At 40.0% G+C, this 15,788-nt stretch overlaps 2 protein-coding genes across 4 annotated transcripts in view; one reads left to right on the top strand and one right to left on the bottom strand.

The window, feature by feature from the left end:
- The window catches only part of LOC121425874 (DNA-directed RNA polymerase I subunit RPA2-like), a 36,168-nt gene extending 29,197 nt beyond the window's left edge, over positions 1 to 6,971 (top strand). For both annotated transcript variants that reach the window (XM_041621957.1, XM_041621958.1), the window contains 6 exons: positions 561 to 702; positions 1,330 to 1,486; positions 2,392 to 2,517; positions 3,470 to 3,597; positions 4,340 to 4,504; positions 5,539 to 6,971. In XM_041621957.1, coding sequence (XP_041477891.1) covers positions 561 to 702; positions 1,330 to 1,486; positions 2,392 to 2,517; positions 3,470 to 3,597; positions 4,340 to 4,504; positions 5,539 to 5,778 — 958 coding nt within the window. In that variant the 3' untranslated portion in view covers positions 5,779 to 6,971. The remainder of the gene's footprint in view (positions 1 to 560; positions 703 to 1,329; positions 1,487 to 2,391; positions 2,518 to 3,469; positions 3,598 to 4,339; positions 4,505 to 5,538) is intronic.
- A 2,090-nt stretch (positions 6,972 to 9,061) lies between these two features.
- On the bottom strand, positions 9,062 to 14,863 carry LOC121426863 (cytochrome c, somatic-like). Of its 2 annotated transcripts, none has more exons than XM_041623268.1 (3): positions 14,595 to 14,863; positions 10,740 to 10,963; positions 9,062 to 9,775 (listed from the first exon to the last, which is right to left on the bottom strand). In XM_041623268.1, exons 1-3 carry the CDS (start codon positions 14,597 to 14,599, stop codon positions 9,621 to 9,623), a joined length of 384 nt encoding a protein of 127 aa, XP_041479202.1. In that variant the 5' UTR covers positions 14,600 to 14,863; the 3' UTR covers positions 9,062 to 9,620. The 2 variants fall into 2 exon arrangements, with proteins under 2 accessions (XP_041479202.1, XP_041479203.1); XM_041623269.1 differs by lacking the exon at positions 14,595 to 14,863 and adding an exon at positions 12,319 to 12,406.
- Between the last annotated feature and the right edge of the window lie 925 nt (positions 14,864 to 15,788).

Here is a 15,788-nt window from a genome sequence, read left to right as displayed (position 1 = left end):
GTATTATTATTGCTGGAATAAAGACCCGACGGAAGTGACCGAATCCGTGCTTATTTTGCTTATTTCTCAGCAATTACACAATTTCTTCCAGAATCCTTTGGCACATATTTTTTATTCATACACACAGACACTTGGGTGGTCATTATGTTAGATTCTGTAAAAAGTCATTTTCAGATTGTTACCAATACTAGAATTTATCTTTAATCAGTGACAAGCTTTTAAAAATCAACTCTCATTTGGAGCATCGTAGCCCAGTGGATTAGTCTTCTTGCTGTGAAAATGCTGGTAGTGGGTTCAAATCCCAATCATGATGCACTTTCCTTCAGCAAGAAATTTATCCACATTGTGCTGCACTCAACCGAGGTGAGGTAAATGGGTACCTGGCAGGAATTTATTCTTTGAAATGCTTGCATGCATTAAAAAGAATGCAGGGTTTAAGCCAGGGTAATATTTAAGTTCTTTGGTAATGCATATGGACATAGTTTCATAATGTGATATGCGCTATTACAGGAACTAATTCTAGAGACTCAGTTTATTAATTTCATATTCATGTAATGCAGATACACCAGGCTCGATTCAGGCCAGACCAAGGTCGAGAAGTACAAAGGGTCGGAGGTTGCGGTGGTAGATAATGTCAAGGTCACAGGGAATGACCTTGGTAACCAAGTCTGTCAGAGAGCTTTCATACAACTTAGAATACAGGTATGGTGGATCTCACTTACTGTATAAGGTAGGAATAGATTGGTGGTTGTAAAACAAGGGTTTGGTAGTGCAAGCAGGGTACTTCTGAAAAATAACCCGCTTTACATCCAACAGCTCATTTTTGCATTTTTGTCTGGCCTCCATATCAGAGCGAGGCTATAGGTACCACTTTTCCGACGGCGACAGCGTCGTCATCAATGAAATCTTAACCAAGGTTAATTTTTTGAAATATCATAACTTAGAAAGTATATGGACCCAGTTCGTTAATAAAAAGATCAGTTAATTGATTGTTGTAAATCATTTTGATATTGATATTTAATGATCTCTTCCACATTTTGGGTGTGATTTCGTGAAAATGACAGCAAAACATGAATACTTGATATGTTCAGAAGTGCAGAATCTAAAATGGCATTTCATTTTACACATGTAAAAACTGTTATTTTCGATGATGATGATGATAATAATCAGATTTATAACCTACCTTTTTCTAGAGGATACAAAGTGGAGCTTTTCATTATCTTTGTAGATACTAATATATTTCAATTAAAAATTATTTTTGTGTGATAAACTTGAAAATATTTATTGAAAATCAACACATTTTCTTTTAATTTCCCTCGATTCTTCCAGAGGAATCCAATCATTGGAGACAAGTTTTCTAGTCGTCATGGTCAGAAGGGTGTATGTAGTCAGCGATGGCCGACGGAAGATATGCCTTTCACGGAGAGCGGGATGACACCTGATATCTTATTCAACCCTCATGGGTTCCCTTCTCGTATGACGATCGGTAAGAAGTAATATCAGACCCGGGCCCCGTCTTACAAAGAGTTGCGATTGATCCTATCGATCGCAACTATGGACAGCCAGCAATGTCGACATCTATTATGCATGTTTGTTCAAAATATTTTCTAGCTATGATGCATATTCATGCATTCATCGTTGTCTTGAAAATTCACTGTGCTTCTCTTTGTTTACAAAGAACATTGTGCATATTTCCTGTAGAAAAAATTATGACACTGATGGATTTTCATTGAGTTACGATTGATCCAATCAATCTAAATTGTGTGGAAATCCATCCATGCCATAATTTTTTCTTCAGGAAATTTGCACAATTTCCTGAGACAAAAAAAGAAAATCACACTGAATCTTCAAGAGGATGATGAATGTATGAGTATATATCATATCTAGAAAATATTTTGAAAAAATTTCTGTTTTAGATGTTGATGTTGTTGGCCGTCCATAGTTGTGATTAATCGGATTAATCACAATTCTTTGCCAGACGGGCCCCAGATACATTGTGCATTAGGTTTAATTGTATTGATGAATAGATCACAAAACCTACAAATAAATATGAGTCATTATTCCAAAAGTAAAATATATGACCGTGCCCACCATGTGTATGAAGGAAAGTAATTGGACAAAGACAGAACCAACATGATTCAATCATTTTGAAAAGCGCAGCTTTTATAATACTCATATAAAAGATCCCCCTTTTTCAAATATCTTCAAGCTGGCACAGGTTTCATATCAATTTTGAAAAAATAGACTTTGAAAATTATCAAAGGATGTTTGCGATTCGGTTAAAGAATGTATAGGTTAAATTATTGTTCCTGTATTTTGCCCCTTTCTTTCTTGTTTTTAGTGTGCCTATCAAAATAATGACTGCAACAATATACTCTTTGATATAACCAGGTATGATGATAGAGAGTATGGCAGGCAAGTCAGCATCCCTTCACGGTCTGTGTCATGATGCAACGCCCTTCACATTCTCAGAGGAACAACCTGCCGTGGATTACTTTGGCAAGCTTCTGACGGCAGGTGAATAATCTTTAATATTCCATGATAATATATAAGCATGTTGCTGGTAAATAGTTATTAATATCAGGTATGGTAAGTCAGCTTGCCCTCCTGGTCTATGTCATGATGCAATGCCCTCACATTTTCAGAGGAACAACCTGCCGTGGATTACTTTGGTAAGCTTCTCACGGCAGGTAATTAGTATTTGATATTGTATGGTATAAAGATCTTTGAATGCTGATGGTAAATAGTTGTTAATATCAGATATGATAAGTCAGTGTCCCTTCATGGTCTACATGTATGTCACGATACTACACCCTTCACATTCATAAAGGAACAACCTGCCGTGGATTACTTTGGCAAGCTTCTCACGGCAGGTAAATAGTCTTTAATATTGTATGGTATCAAGATCTTGGCATGTTGCTGGTTGATACTTGATAATATCAGGTATGGTAAGTCAGCGTCCCTTCATGGTCTAAGTTACGATGCTATGCCCTTCACATTCTCAGAGGAACAACGAGCAGTGGATTACTTTGGCAAGCTACTCACGGCAGGTAAATAGTCTTAATATTGTATGGTATAAAGATCTGTTCATGTTGCTGGTTAGTAGTTGTTAATATCAGATATGGTAAGTCAGCATCCCCTCGTGGTATATGTCATGATGCAATAACCTTCACATTCTCAGAGGAAAAACCTGCCGTGGATTACTTTGGTAAGCTACTCACTACAGGTGTATAGTCTAGATGTAAGGATACCGCAGCACGACTATGCCCGAGGACACGGTCTGGCTGGTGCAGTACCTGCTAACCGAAAGCCAAAAAACTTTTGCCAATGGTTTCATTTTCATTTCCAGTAATATCCCCCTTGTTAAGATACCTACCATTGTTCCATCTTTAAAACATCATAATCTTTAAATGCTATGCGCTGTATTATGCTGGTGTTCGATCATGTTCTTCGTTCTCCTTTGATATAGGGGGGTATAACTACTATGGAACAGAGAGAATGTATAGCGGGACATCAGGGGTGGAGCTTGAAGCTGATATATTCATAGGCGTGGTCTACTATCAGAGGCTAAGGCATATGGTATCTGATAAATTCCAGGTAATTATACCAAAGATCATTTCATTCCCAACAGAAAATTTGAAGCATTGTGGTGTAGCAGCTTTGACTCTCTCCTTGTAGTCAGAGGGTTGTGTATTCAAATTAAACTGTCGCCTAGTGTCTTTTGGCAAAGTGTTAATCCACACTTTTGAACTCTCCACCCAGATGTTAAATGGGAGCTGTAGGATGCACGAAACTAGCAGTAAGCTTTCCTATTGAGTTTGAAAACTCTTGTTGGAATGCCCCCCCCCCCCAGGGAGTGGAGAAGGTGCATACACTGTGTAGGGGCAAGCCAGGATCTGATGACCAAGGTAATAATTTATCTGTACAGGGCTAAGAGATGTCATTCTAGGGAGGATTTCATCCACACCTTTGGCCGACATATTGTTCGGCATCTGTGACTTTCTTTGATTTTGATTTGGAGAGAAGCAGAGTTCCTATGGTAACTGTTGGGTAAATAGTTGTTTTTCTATAGCTCTTATTTCACTTTGTTTCCATTCGCTTTACATTATTATTACCCCGGTCATCCGATCCTGGCATGCCTGCACACAATTTGTGCACCTCCTCCACTCCCTGGGGTTAAAACATACTTTGTCAGATGAAATATCCTACAAGTCTTTTCATAGAATGCTTCCTTGATGTATTAAATACTATATAATTACAAATTTTGAATATTCCTAATACTGCAATACCATACTATTAAGTTATTGAATTCATCTTTACTGTCTTTGTATTTGACCAGGTGAGGTCGACCGGACCGGTGGATATCTTAACACACCAACCAGTGAAAGGAAGGAAGAGGGCTGGAGGTATACGCTTTGGTGAGATGGAGAGGGACTCACTTCTAGCCCATGGAACATCCTTCCTTCTTCAGGATAGGCTGCTCAACTGCTCTGATAAAAGCTTGGTAAGCATGTCATGGTGATGGTGTTGATTGTGATAATGGTTGTCGTAGTGGTGATGACGAAGATGACATTGGCGCTGATAATGGCAGTGACAATCATGTTCGATGATGATAATGGTTGGGAGATGATGGTAATGGTGATGATGATGATAATGATAGAGGTACATTTACCCAGGGAAGCCACTTCAGTTCTGAAAATTGATCTCCAAGCGGGCCCTGCTATGGCGCTTAAGCATTCAAGGAATTTCTTCTTACAGTGTACCCATTCACTTCACCTGGGTTGAGTGCAGCACAATGTGGGTAAATTTCTTGCTGAAGGAAATTACCCCATGGCTGGGATTCGAACTCGTGACCCTCTGTTACATGGTGATGATGATGATTATAATAATAATAATGATCATCATGTTGGTGAAATATAGTGGTTTTGGTGTGAATGATGAAGACAGTGGAAATAATGATCCATGATGATGTTGATCATTGTTAATGACACTTAGATTAGATTATCAGTATTGCTGATTCATTTGGAGATTGATATCAAATAATTAGTTTACAATTTCTTCTTGTTCAAACTTTTATCAATTGAGTAGTACTTTAAAGAGAAATTCCAGGAGTTGCAGTAAACACTGATTTCATGAGAAAGTCTGTAAAACAAGGCTTAATTGTCAGTATATTATCGAGGATCTAGATCTGGTACAATTACATAAACTGAACTTTGTGAAATCTTGAAATCTACTCTGAAAAATGTTCACACCGAAGATCCCCAACACAGATAAGCGCACGTGGGACAGTGTATAATTATTGCTTTGAATGTCGGGCCCGGCGCTCTACTGAATCCTGTGCTTATTTGCTGATTTCTCCGCAATTACACAATTTCTTCCAGAATCCTTTGGCACATACATTTTATTTATACAAACAGACACTTCGATGGTCATTTCATTGGGTTCTGTATGAACTCGTTTTGATATCGTTACCAAAACTAGCATTAACCTTTAACAATACATTTCTGCTCCCAAACCTTTCCACTATCCATTCAACAGACGAGGATATGCACCAAGTGCGGGACACTCCTTGGCATCCACCTGGAGAAGCTTAGTGACCGGTCATCGGACGGAAAGATGGACCTCCAAGACATGCTGTCCAGTGCCCAGAGGAAGTGGGTCTGTGCGTCGTGTGATACCTCAGACGGCATTGAGACCATCACCGTGCCTTATGTCTTCCAATACCTGGTGGCTGAACTCAGCGCCATGAATATCAAGGCAACACTGGAAGTGAAATGAGCATGACGGACATTGCCAATTTGAACGATGGTCAGCACACATGATTTGCTCATTCATGTTCAAACTGTGGTGCTGAAGGAGGCGGAGTTTATGCTCCTTATTCAAACACTCTCAAGCTAAAGTGAGTGCAAGTGATGTTGTTAAGTTGAGTCTTTTATGACATGACAGAAATCACAGATTTCCCTATAGGGAGTAACATTGCAAGAAAGGATTGCAAATTTGAATCTGTCTTTTCCAAATTTAGCAATATTACCCTGTTGATATTCTGAAGTTCCCCTAACACCCAGATTTGGTTGTTGTTGCAACAGGTTACTGCAAGTTACGTTGGCGGTATGATTGTCTAGAGCTCTTCTAATACAGCTGTGTTTGCATGTTTTGAATATGACCTTTGGTGAGCAAAGAACCCAAGGGATCAACGTTAGAAAATGACCTTGCTGATGTTTTCATTATGAATGTATCTGCTGGGAGCCTCGTCAGTTATCCCTATTGCTTTCTTTGTTGTTCTTTCTGTGTGCATTCTTTTCACCCTGAAGAGTGTTTCATGAAAGGACTTGTCAGACATGTTATACGAAAAGTCCAGTGTTATCCGACATTTACCATTGTAACGTTGCATCTCAGCCAAACGAAATCAAGGATAGCTGTCACATCAGACAACTTGTCAGGCTAAAGTGTTGGGGAAATTCTCCCCTAAATGTCCTCTTCTATTTTCAAATTAGCCTTTGGTGCCACCGTGCTGTTGAAGATATAAAGGAACATATAGTGTGCAGTTTGGAGTGAAAAGAAAGTACACAGAAGAATGACAAAAAACATAATGGGGGACTATGTACAGTACCAGTCACAATTCTTTGACTACCTGTTTACCTGTTACAACCAGAGAACTATAGATTCAGTGGACCAAATCTATTTCTATTTGGTTAAAACAGGTAATCAAAGAATTGTGACTGGTCGTGTACAAGGTCCCTTCTTCCATCATTACATGTATGTGATATAATGCAGTAAACTAAATGTCTGGTGAATCTTTTTGCACGAGTCCTGTTTTAAAGGCACTATGTGTCTTTCATAGTGGCTTTCCTGCATTCAAAGACCAATTCTTACACTTCTTTCACAGTCAACTATGGCCGTATTCTGAAGTCAGGTTTAACTTAAACTCAGGTTTTAAGTTGTGGCTTAAATATGGATAGCTAATTGTTACATAAATCACTAACAGTAGAGATATAATATTTCAGCCCATTTGACTCTCAAATCATTCATAATTGTGTCGGAAGTATAAATAGATAATTGTCTTCACCATCGATGAATCAGGAAAGAGCACAGTAAACATACAACTTAAGAGTTAGACCATGGTCTAAATTAAACCCGACTTCAGAATACGTGCCAGTGGGTTTTTACTATGATGAAGTGTGAGAATTGGTAATTATGAAAGGCCACTTGCGGGATTCCTGCGCGCAAGACATGAACCTGACTTTTGACAAGGTGCCTAAAAAGTAAGCAGAAATACATTACATTAACTTAGAGTTCAGTCGCAATTCATTCCCCGTTTGACGAACTTGGTGTGAAAGAATGTTAGAACCAAGTAACAATCATCTGCATCAGATTTTAGTTGAAACTATTTTTAATCTTGAACTTTAATGTGAACATTTTCAGGTCTTATTTTGCAACTGGTTTCTTGAATAGTACGACTAAATTAAGAGGAAAGTTTTGCTATTGATTCTCTCCACAGAATAACATTTTTAAGTATATTTTATTTTCATGCACAGAGTGTATGTCACATAATACTTCAGAAAAAGTATCATTGAGATATTGAATATATTAAATAGTGTCTATCATGTGATGAACATAGGGTAAATGAAGATTAAGACATACTGTGCAAGGCACAAAATTATTTAATATCAATGTACATGAGTCTAATTAGAAGTCTTCCAATTCAATATGTTCATGTTTTTCAATTTGAAGAACAAATAAAACACTGTACTAAATGAATAAAAGGAGGGTTTCAATATTTGTTTTTCAGTTGGTGTTTTTGTTGGGGATGATGATGGTGATGATGAAGATCATGATGGTGGTGGTGGTGGTGGTGATGATGATGATGGTGGTGGTGGTGGTGGTGATGATGATGGAGGTGATGAAGATGATGGTGGTGGTGGTGGTGATGATGATGATGATGATGGATGTGGTGGTTATGATGAAGATGAGGGTGGTGGTGGTGGTGATGATGGTGGTGGTGGTGGTGGTGATGATGATGGTGATGATGATGATAGTGGTGGTGGTGGTGATGATGGAGGTGATGAAGATGAGGGTGGTGGTGGTGGTGATGATGATGGTGGTGGTGATGATGGTGATGATGATGATAGTGATGGTGGTGGTGATGATGGAGGTGATGAAGATGATGATGGTGATGATGATGGTGGTGGTTATGATGAAGATGAGGGTGGTGGTGGTGGTGATGATGATGGTGGTGGTGATGATGGTGATGATGATGATAGTGATGGTGGTGGTGGTGATGATGGAGATGATGATGATGATGATGGTGGTGGTGGTGATGGTGATGATGGAGGTGATGATGATGGTGGTGGTGATGATGGAGATGATGATGATGGTGGTAGTGGTGATGATGGAGGTGATGATGGTGATGATGATGGTGATGACAATGGTGATGTTAATGATGGTGATGATGACAATGATGAGATGATGTTGATGATGATGACGATAGTGATCAGTATGATGGTGGTGATGATTAAGATGATGGTGCTGATGGTGATGGTGTGATGATGAGGGTGACGATAATGATGACAAACGTGATTAGGATAATAAGAAGAAGATGGTGATGAGGATGATGATATGGTGGTAAAGGTGGTGGTGATGATGATGAGGAGGACAACGATGATGATAATGATTGTGATTAAGAAGAAATAATGTCCCCGCCCCCCTCGTAAGAAATCTTGGATCTTGGATCCTCCACTGATGGTGATGTTTATAGTGATGGTGACTTTGTAATGATAATAATAACATAATTTACCCAGGGTATACACTTCACTTCCGAAAACTATTTTCCCAGCGGGTCCTGCTGAACATGACAATGTTACTATTACTACTGTTACCCCGGCTTGAGCGCTTTGTTGGGTTCGAGCCCCGGACCTCGTGGTTAATAATAGTCCAGAGACTTATCCACTTGTCGACTCTGTATATTTAGTTGATGGTGGTGATGTTGATTTGTTGAGCATGATGTCGAGGGAATATAGGCGAACATTTCCAATCAAAGAGAGCCATTCTTGAGAATATGATACCAATTTACACTCTCAAAATATTTATTCAAAGAAACAATTTGTTTTACATGTAATTTGATTTCTGTCAAACTTATTTGCAAAGTAACAATGACGGTGTTCAAAACAAGCCTATTTTGTTGTTTTGCCATTTTCAAACATTTTTGTTCATGAATAACTTCATATACTCGAAATACAGAAAAAGACGATGATACACATGCTTCAGCCAAGAGCTGGAATGTTATAATTTGCATGCCCAAATGACTTTTTTTAAATCGCATTCATAAAACATATCGGTACATTATTCGAATTTCAATTTTCTCTGTCATAACGAAAACCATTCCATGTTAATAAAAAAGGGGGAAAGTCAAAGAAATAAGAATAACGCGACAGATCATGGCTTGATCTTGAAAGGCATCCTCTAAATTAATGAATGAATCATTGTTTTATTCTGCCGCTCTTAAAGCTTGACTAGTCTCTTCCTAGGTAAACGACATCGATCGTAATTCAAGCGTGCGATGTCAGTGTGATCGAATCCATCCGAATATTTGACAATGATGAGCTGATCGAAGCTCAATTCGATCATGAGTTCTTGGGGTCGGTCATTTTCTTGAGGTAAGCGATCAGGTTGGCCTTGTCCTCGTCCTTTCCCTTCAGGTCGCGGAATAAAAACTTTGTTCCAGGAATGTGAGGCTTCTCCAAGAAGTCAAAGAGGGTCTTATCATTCCAAATGATCCCTAGAATGAAAGGGAAATAAATTAAACGTGTTAGTTCGATACACATTACGCCAACTGCATGTGTGCCAATTTCATTAGGAGTTGGAATGTTTTATTATTATTATTATTATTTGTTTCATACTTCCGGGTGTTTAATTTCTTAATTTCTCCCTAATACACACCTCATCTTCTACTTTGTCGGTTTGCTTTCTTCTAATGTTTTCACATATTCATTCAACGTCAAGTGATGCCCTTGCGATACATTAAAAAAGTATCTCAATTATGATTTCTTGCTAAATAGCCTGGGCAAAAAACCCTTCTAAATAATCGATCATCTGTACACTAATTTTATCAAGAGTACTTTCAAAATCAGTTGTGGCGCCAGGGTGTATTTTGATAGAGAACAAGACTACCCACAGATGAGTTTAAACTTTTTCTCAATTTGATTAATATTACAAATTATATTAAACAGTTCTTTTGTAGCCATTATGTTCTCTATGCGCTTCCAAATGACGTGGATATTATTACCCCAGGTTAGACCTCACTTTGGGGGAGCCAATTTTAATTACCCTTACTTTTTCTTCCTCGTTTTTGCGATACTTTCTTCTATTCCCTTTTTTCAGTACACTAGGAGGGAATATAGGGGCAGTCAACCCCCCTCCCCCAGTGGCGCTATCACCTGCGCATATAAACAAGACAGTAAGGCCCGAATTCACAAAGGTGGATTCTGCAAAATCCGTGGATTAATCCGTGGATTTTGCAGAATCCACCTTTGTGAATTCGGGCCGTAAGACTCAACTGCGCGTTAATTGTGGCGTGCGCCTGTAATCCAAGATGTGGGGAAGTTACAAATTGTTGCAGAGGTTCGAGGTTTGAGCCCTGGTCACGTCTTTCGGATGGTGACGTTAAAGGTCGGTCCCAGACTTAAGTAATCACATCTGATTGATACACGTCTGACAAATCTCAAATACACACACACACACACCTTTCTTTTCATCCGATTCCACGAAGGCAAAACCCTCGATCGTGTTGGCCTCTCTGCCCCATAACGCCATTAAATTAGGCCCCGCCCTATGTTCTCCAGTCGTGTCGATGTCATGGCAACCGGCACAGTGCTCTCGGAAGATTTCGGCTCCTTTCTCGGGATCGCCCGAAGGTATGACGTCATCGCTTGCAGCCATGTCCAGTTTTTGATATGGTACTTTATTTCTGGAAAAATAAAGAAAAAAAATCGGCATTAGCTTTTATTTTCCGTAACTGCATCTGTTTTTTGTGATCTGCTATAAATTAAATTGGGACTATATAGTCATTATACAGAATGGCAGAATGTAGAATGGCAGTTTTTCTAGACCTATCCGTGTCCGAGTATTGCGGTTCTGACAGATACAGGTACTAGTCCTTCTTTGTACCACCATGTCACATAGTCTTACGTCATATAAATAATTTTTTTTTTGGGGGGGGGCAAGATGCGCAAAAAATGAAGAAACCTGAAGTGATCGAGTTTTATTTTTTTCTAAAATAAAAAGAAATTAAAGGATTTGTGCACACTTCAAATAATTTTGTGCAATATTTCTGTTTAAAAAAAATGTAAGTTTTCAAAATTTCTGGAAGGGGAATTGTCCCCTGCCTCCCCCTCTCTGCAGCGTACGGCCACGTGTATGAATTTATGTATCACGATATGATTATAGTAAATATATATGTGCCCTATTTGGGCGAAAAGGGCCACGCTGAACAATGGTCGTTATATGTGAGCGTATGGTATTGAACATTGTATGGTATTGAAAAATGTATTTAGGCCAACACTCACACGCGAAAATGGTCGTATCCATTATGCTGTATACGTCGTCATACGACTGTAGCGTATTTTAGTAACCACTTCGCATACGCCTTTTGGAACGTCGAGAATCAATTGAAAATGCCCTTTAAATCATAATGGACATAATTATAAGACGTCATTGTCGAAAGTAAGCGGATCGTAGCAAGGCATCTTCTTTTAAAAGATTCGGACAGAATGAAAAACAAAATGCAAATACAATCATGCATGTCGTTCATCCAGAGATCAGGGGAGCGTTTCATCAATATTTTCATCCGACAAGTTGTCATATCTGACATCTTTCCATGATTTTGATTGGCTGAGAGGCACTGTTCCTATAGTAACTGTCGGATAAAATGGGACTTGTCGGATAAAACGATCGACAAGTTCCGGTTTCATGAAACGCGCGCTCCCTATATAGGACGACGCTGCTGTTTTAATTCACCGCTTTTCGACAAAGGCTGCTTTGTTATGTACAGCTTTTGACAAAAGATTATTAGCGTTATAGAAAGTGTTTGCGAAGTGGTTGCTAAAATGCCCCAATTAGGCAGAACGCGGGGTCGGTGATTCAAACTTACGGATGTTTGTTTCCACCAAAAACTATGTGCCTCTGTATTGAAAAACCTTGCTTTAAAAAAGGCAGAAAGAAATCGCGATCGAATAATATCAGCATGAATCAACATTATTAAAGATCTTCTATAAAGACTGGAAATTATCTACGGTTTATCACGTGTAATTTGACTGGACTTACCAAAATATTCTAAATGCAATATTATGCTGTGTATAGTGCGTAGAGTCGTGTAGAAATTACCAAATGCTATATTTTTTATTATCAATTTCTATATTACAGATATGTGGCGCGCGCACTATTTTCTGCTTTATCGCAATGATATCACGCTGAACTTTGAACGTGGATGGGGGAGAGGGTGATGGGCATTAGCGTACCTACGGGGGGGGGGGGGCAGAGGGAACAGACTGCCCCCCCCCGACGAGTCACAACCCATGTAAGTGACGTAGGCCTACCCCGTAGGTACGCACGTGCATACCGTTAAGATTTGAGATAAGGGGCTTATATAGAACTGGACGACCCTCTGCAAATGGAGGTGCTTGGAAACTAGAATTTAACAGGAAATTGGGGACTTAAGAACTAATGACTGAAGGGGGGCATTGTATAGGAACGAGGGATAACAGCTAGGGTTGCATGGTCGATGAAAGAAGGGTAAAAATGGTAGGAACTGCTTGTAATGCGTGATAAGTGGGTCTAGATCTTAAGCAGGGCCCTGGGAACTTTTTGGGGGGCTGGGGGTGCTGAAGTATAGGCCTATAAATTCAGGGATGGATCCAGCATTTGTCAATGAGGGGGGGGGGGGGCGAAAAAAATTGACCCATATTTTCCCCGGATCTGCCATTCAAAGTTGCTTTACCCCGAAAGCCCCCCCCCCCGCAACAAAACAAGGGAGGGTTCAACACAAGATGTTAATTGGTCCTTTTTCATACATTTTTCCTATATTATGTGTTACACCTACCAGAATTCCAGGGGGTGCTGCCTACGGAAAATATTACAAGCAGCACCCCCCCCCCCTTCCCAGGTCCATGGTCTTAAGGACTGCATACTGCCATATGAGTGTGCCCCCCCCCTCTCCCCTCGGTAAGGGAGAGGATCGAAGAGCCAGTGTGGAGAAAATGAAGGAGAAAAAAAGTGAAAATTCAAATATATATAGCGTGTGTTTTCAGTTTCTCAATAAGCGACCAGTGTATTCTATATGTATTTCATTCATTAACAAACTGACGAAATTCTCGTTAGACGCCATATAGCCCCATATAGCCACCATGCCCCCAAGAATTTCACAAAACAAGATAAATACATTGTACAGTAATATGAATAGGACACCCGATCAGCACATATAATTATATATACGCATTATTTATGATAATGTTTTATCCTTGAACTTTAACCCGCCGGCTTACGAGTCAAGCCTGCACCGATCAGCACGTAGGCATTATAACAATGGCAGTGGACGTGACAATTTATCTGATTTGTTTCTTCAGTCGCAAACATGCAATTGTCAGCAAGCCATGTACGTTATATGTACAAAGTTACAAACAATGCCCGGGGGGCCACTTACATTGACGAGTGGATACCATGCGCGACCAAAAAAACACGTAAAAAGGATGTCCTTTTCACGATAGGGCACGTTACGTACGTAACGTGATAAGGGTGTCAAAAACACGAAAATAATGAAAAAGGGTATCTATTTCGCTAGGAAAATTACGTGTTTAGGGTCGAATTTGCGGGGATGATAAAACAAACTTAAAATGTTTATAAAGGATGTCCTTTTTGCCCCAAAACTACGTGTTTAGAGTCCTATTTGCGCGAGGTGTAGAAGGTGGGGTCGCACTAAACCAAAGTAAGGTAAAGCCGACGACCGAAGGACCCGTAACAATAAAACATTCCTGTACTTGTTTAGGGGTTCATTTCAGGGAATATTTGCCAAGAGTATCGTTTTGTTTCCAATACTTGTTAAGGGTAGGGTTTCACCCGCCAATACTTGTTAAGGGGTGCATTTTCAGAATATGGAAATTACGTGTTTAGGGTGCTTTTCGAGACCCCATGGTCGCGCATGGTATCCACTCGTGAATGGAAGTGGCCCCCCCGGGAAACAATGTCTACAATTCATCTCCAGACGTATGGTACATGTACGTGTCCCGGCCGCTTTGGCAAAAATATAGGCCCTATTAAGAAAATAAGAAGTAACATTAGGCATGTTAGGCTAAGTATACGTTGAAAACGCGCATAATTGCAATAAATATAGCTCAATGCAATAAATTCCCTCACTGCATGGCTTCAACAAATTTTGCTCCTCCGGAAAGAGATCATCATCCCATTCATGTCATAACAATCACATCACTTCGAACCTCGCATGCCACAATAATGATATTCTCGTTCGAATGAAATTCACGTTCGTGTTCAACAGTTATATGTCTCGTTTAATAATGCTACATTATATTGTAATGATACACACTCACCCCATTCTGCGATATTTCGTTGCTAAAGAGCGCTTCGATTATTGTGATAATATAATAGCTACGACAATGGCGCGTGCGAGTCTTCTCTCCTTCAGCAGATCGCTTTCTTCCAGAGTAAAAAAAATACAGTATGATACGGTATTTTGTCGAGAGCGATAACGTATTCTGCTATTTTATGTGCCCTCGTCTGAGCAGAATATTCAATTCAAGTAAGGAATAAATTCCCCGGGTAAGCATTGGAATGGAGGGAGACTGTATGAGAAAATAATGAAACGATTTCTGCTGGTCGTGCTGGTGGGTCAGATATCTTCGACGCGATCGTCGGATAAATGCACCATCTTTTTACGACTTTCCCCGCTTAAATTTCACGCTATATATTGCCAATCCGAAGTAAATATATAGGTAGGTATACCCCCTGGTATATGGATGCTTTTTAATTAAGGATCAACTAAGGAAGATTTTAAGGAAGTTAAAATAAATAATGAGGGTTCCAAATTTCCACACACCCAAACCACTGTGCATGGTGTGTCGTATGTTCACTTGTGTATTCCAGAATTGACCCTCCTTTTTCTCATTTTTCAAAACATAACCTACTTAAATTCATCAAAAAAGACACAGGCCCATAATTATGATAATAATAACAATGATAATATAATAATAATCATAATAATCATAATAACAATAGTAATATGAATGATATACACTCTAAATTACAGGGATTTAAAATAAGTCCAGATGGACTGTAGTTAAGCCTAGGTCACATAGCCCGGCCGGTGTCCGGCATCGGTGGAGCTCGGTGGATTTTTGAGGTGTCGCCGAGCTCCCCTCATCGGTGGCATAGCTCGGTGACGTGACCGGGCTCCGTCCGGAAATCTACAGGCGACCGACCAAACACCGGCCGATGACCGTCCGGAGTCTGTCTCAAAAGTGGAGATTTTTTTCGGCCGATGTGGCAGCAACTACCGGCCGATGTCCGGCCGATGGTCGGCCGGACATCGGGGGGTATACGGCCGGTACCCGAGCAGGTTAAAGGACACCGTGCGATCACCGGCCGGGTTGTTAACGGGCTTCGAACACTGCCCGGCCGATGTTCGGCCGGTGTACCTCGGACTTGGGGGGCCGATGGTCAGCTATTCCATACCTGTATATATATGTCCACCCTACCTGGAATGGTCAGTTCATCACTATGGCTGC

This window comes from Lytechinus variegatus, chromosome 13, assembly GCF_018143015.1.
Source record: "Lytechinus variegatus isolate NC3 chromosome 13, Lvar_3.0, whole genome shotgun sequence".
NCBI lineage: Eukaryota > Metazoa > Echinodermata > Echinoidea > Temnopleuroida > Toxopneustidae > Lytechinus > Lytechinus variegatus.
The sequence above is the reverse complement of the archived record's forward strand: the minus strand, read 5'-3'. Positions and strand labels throughout refer to the sequence as shown.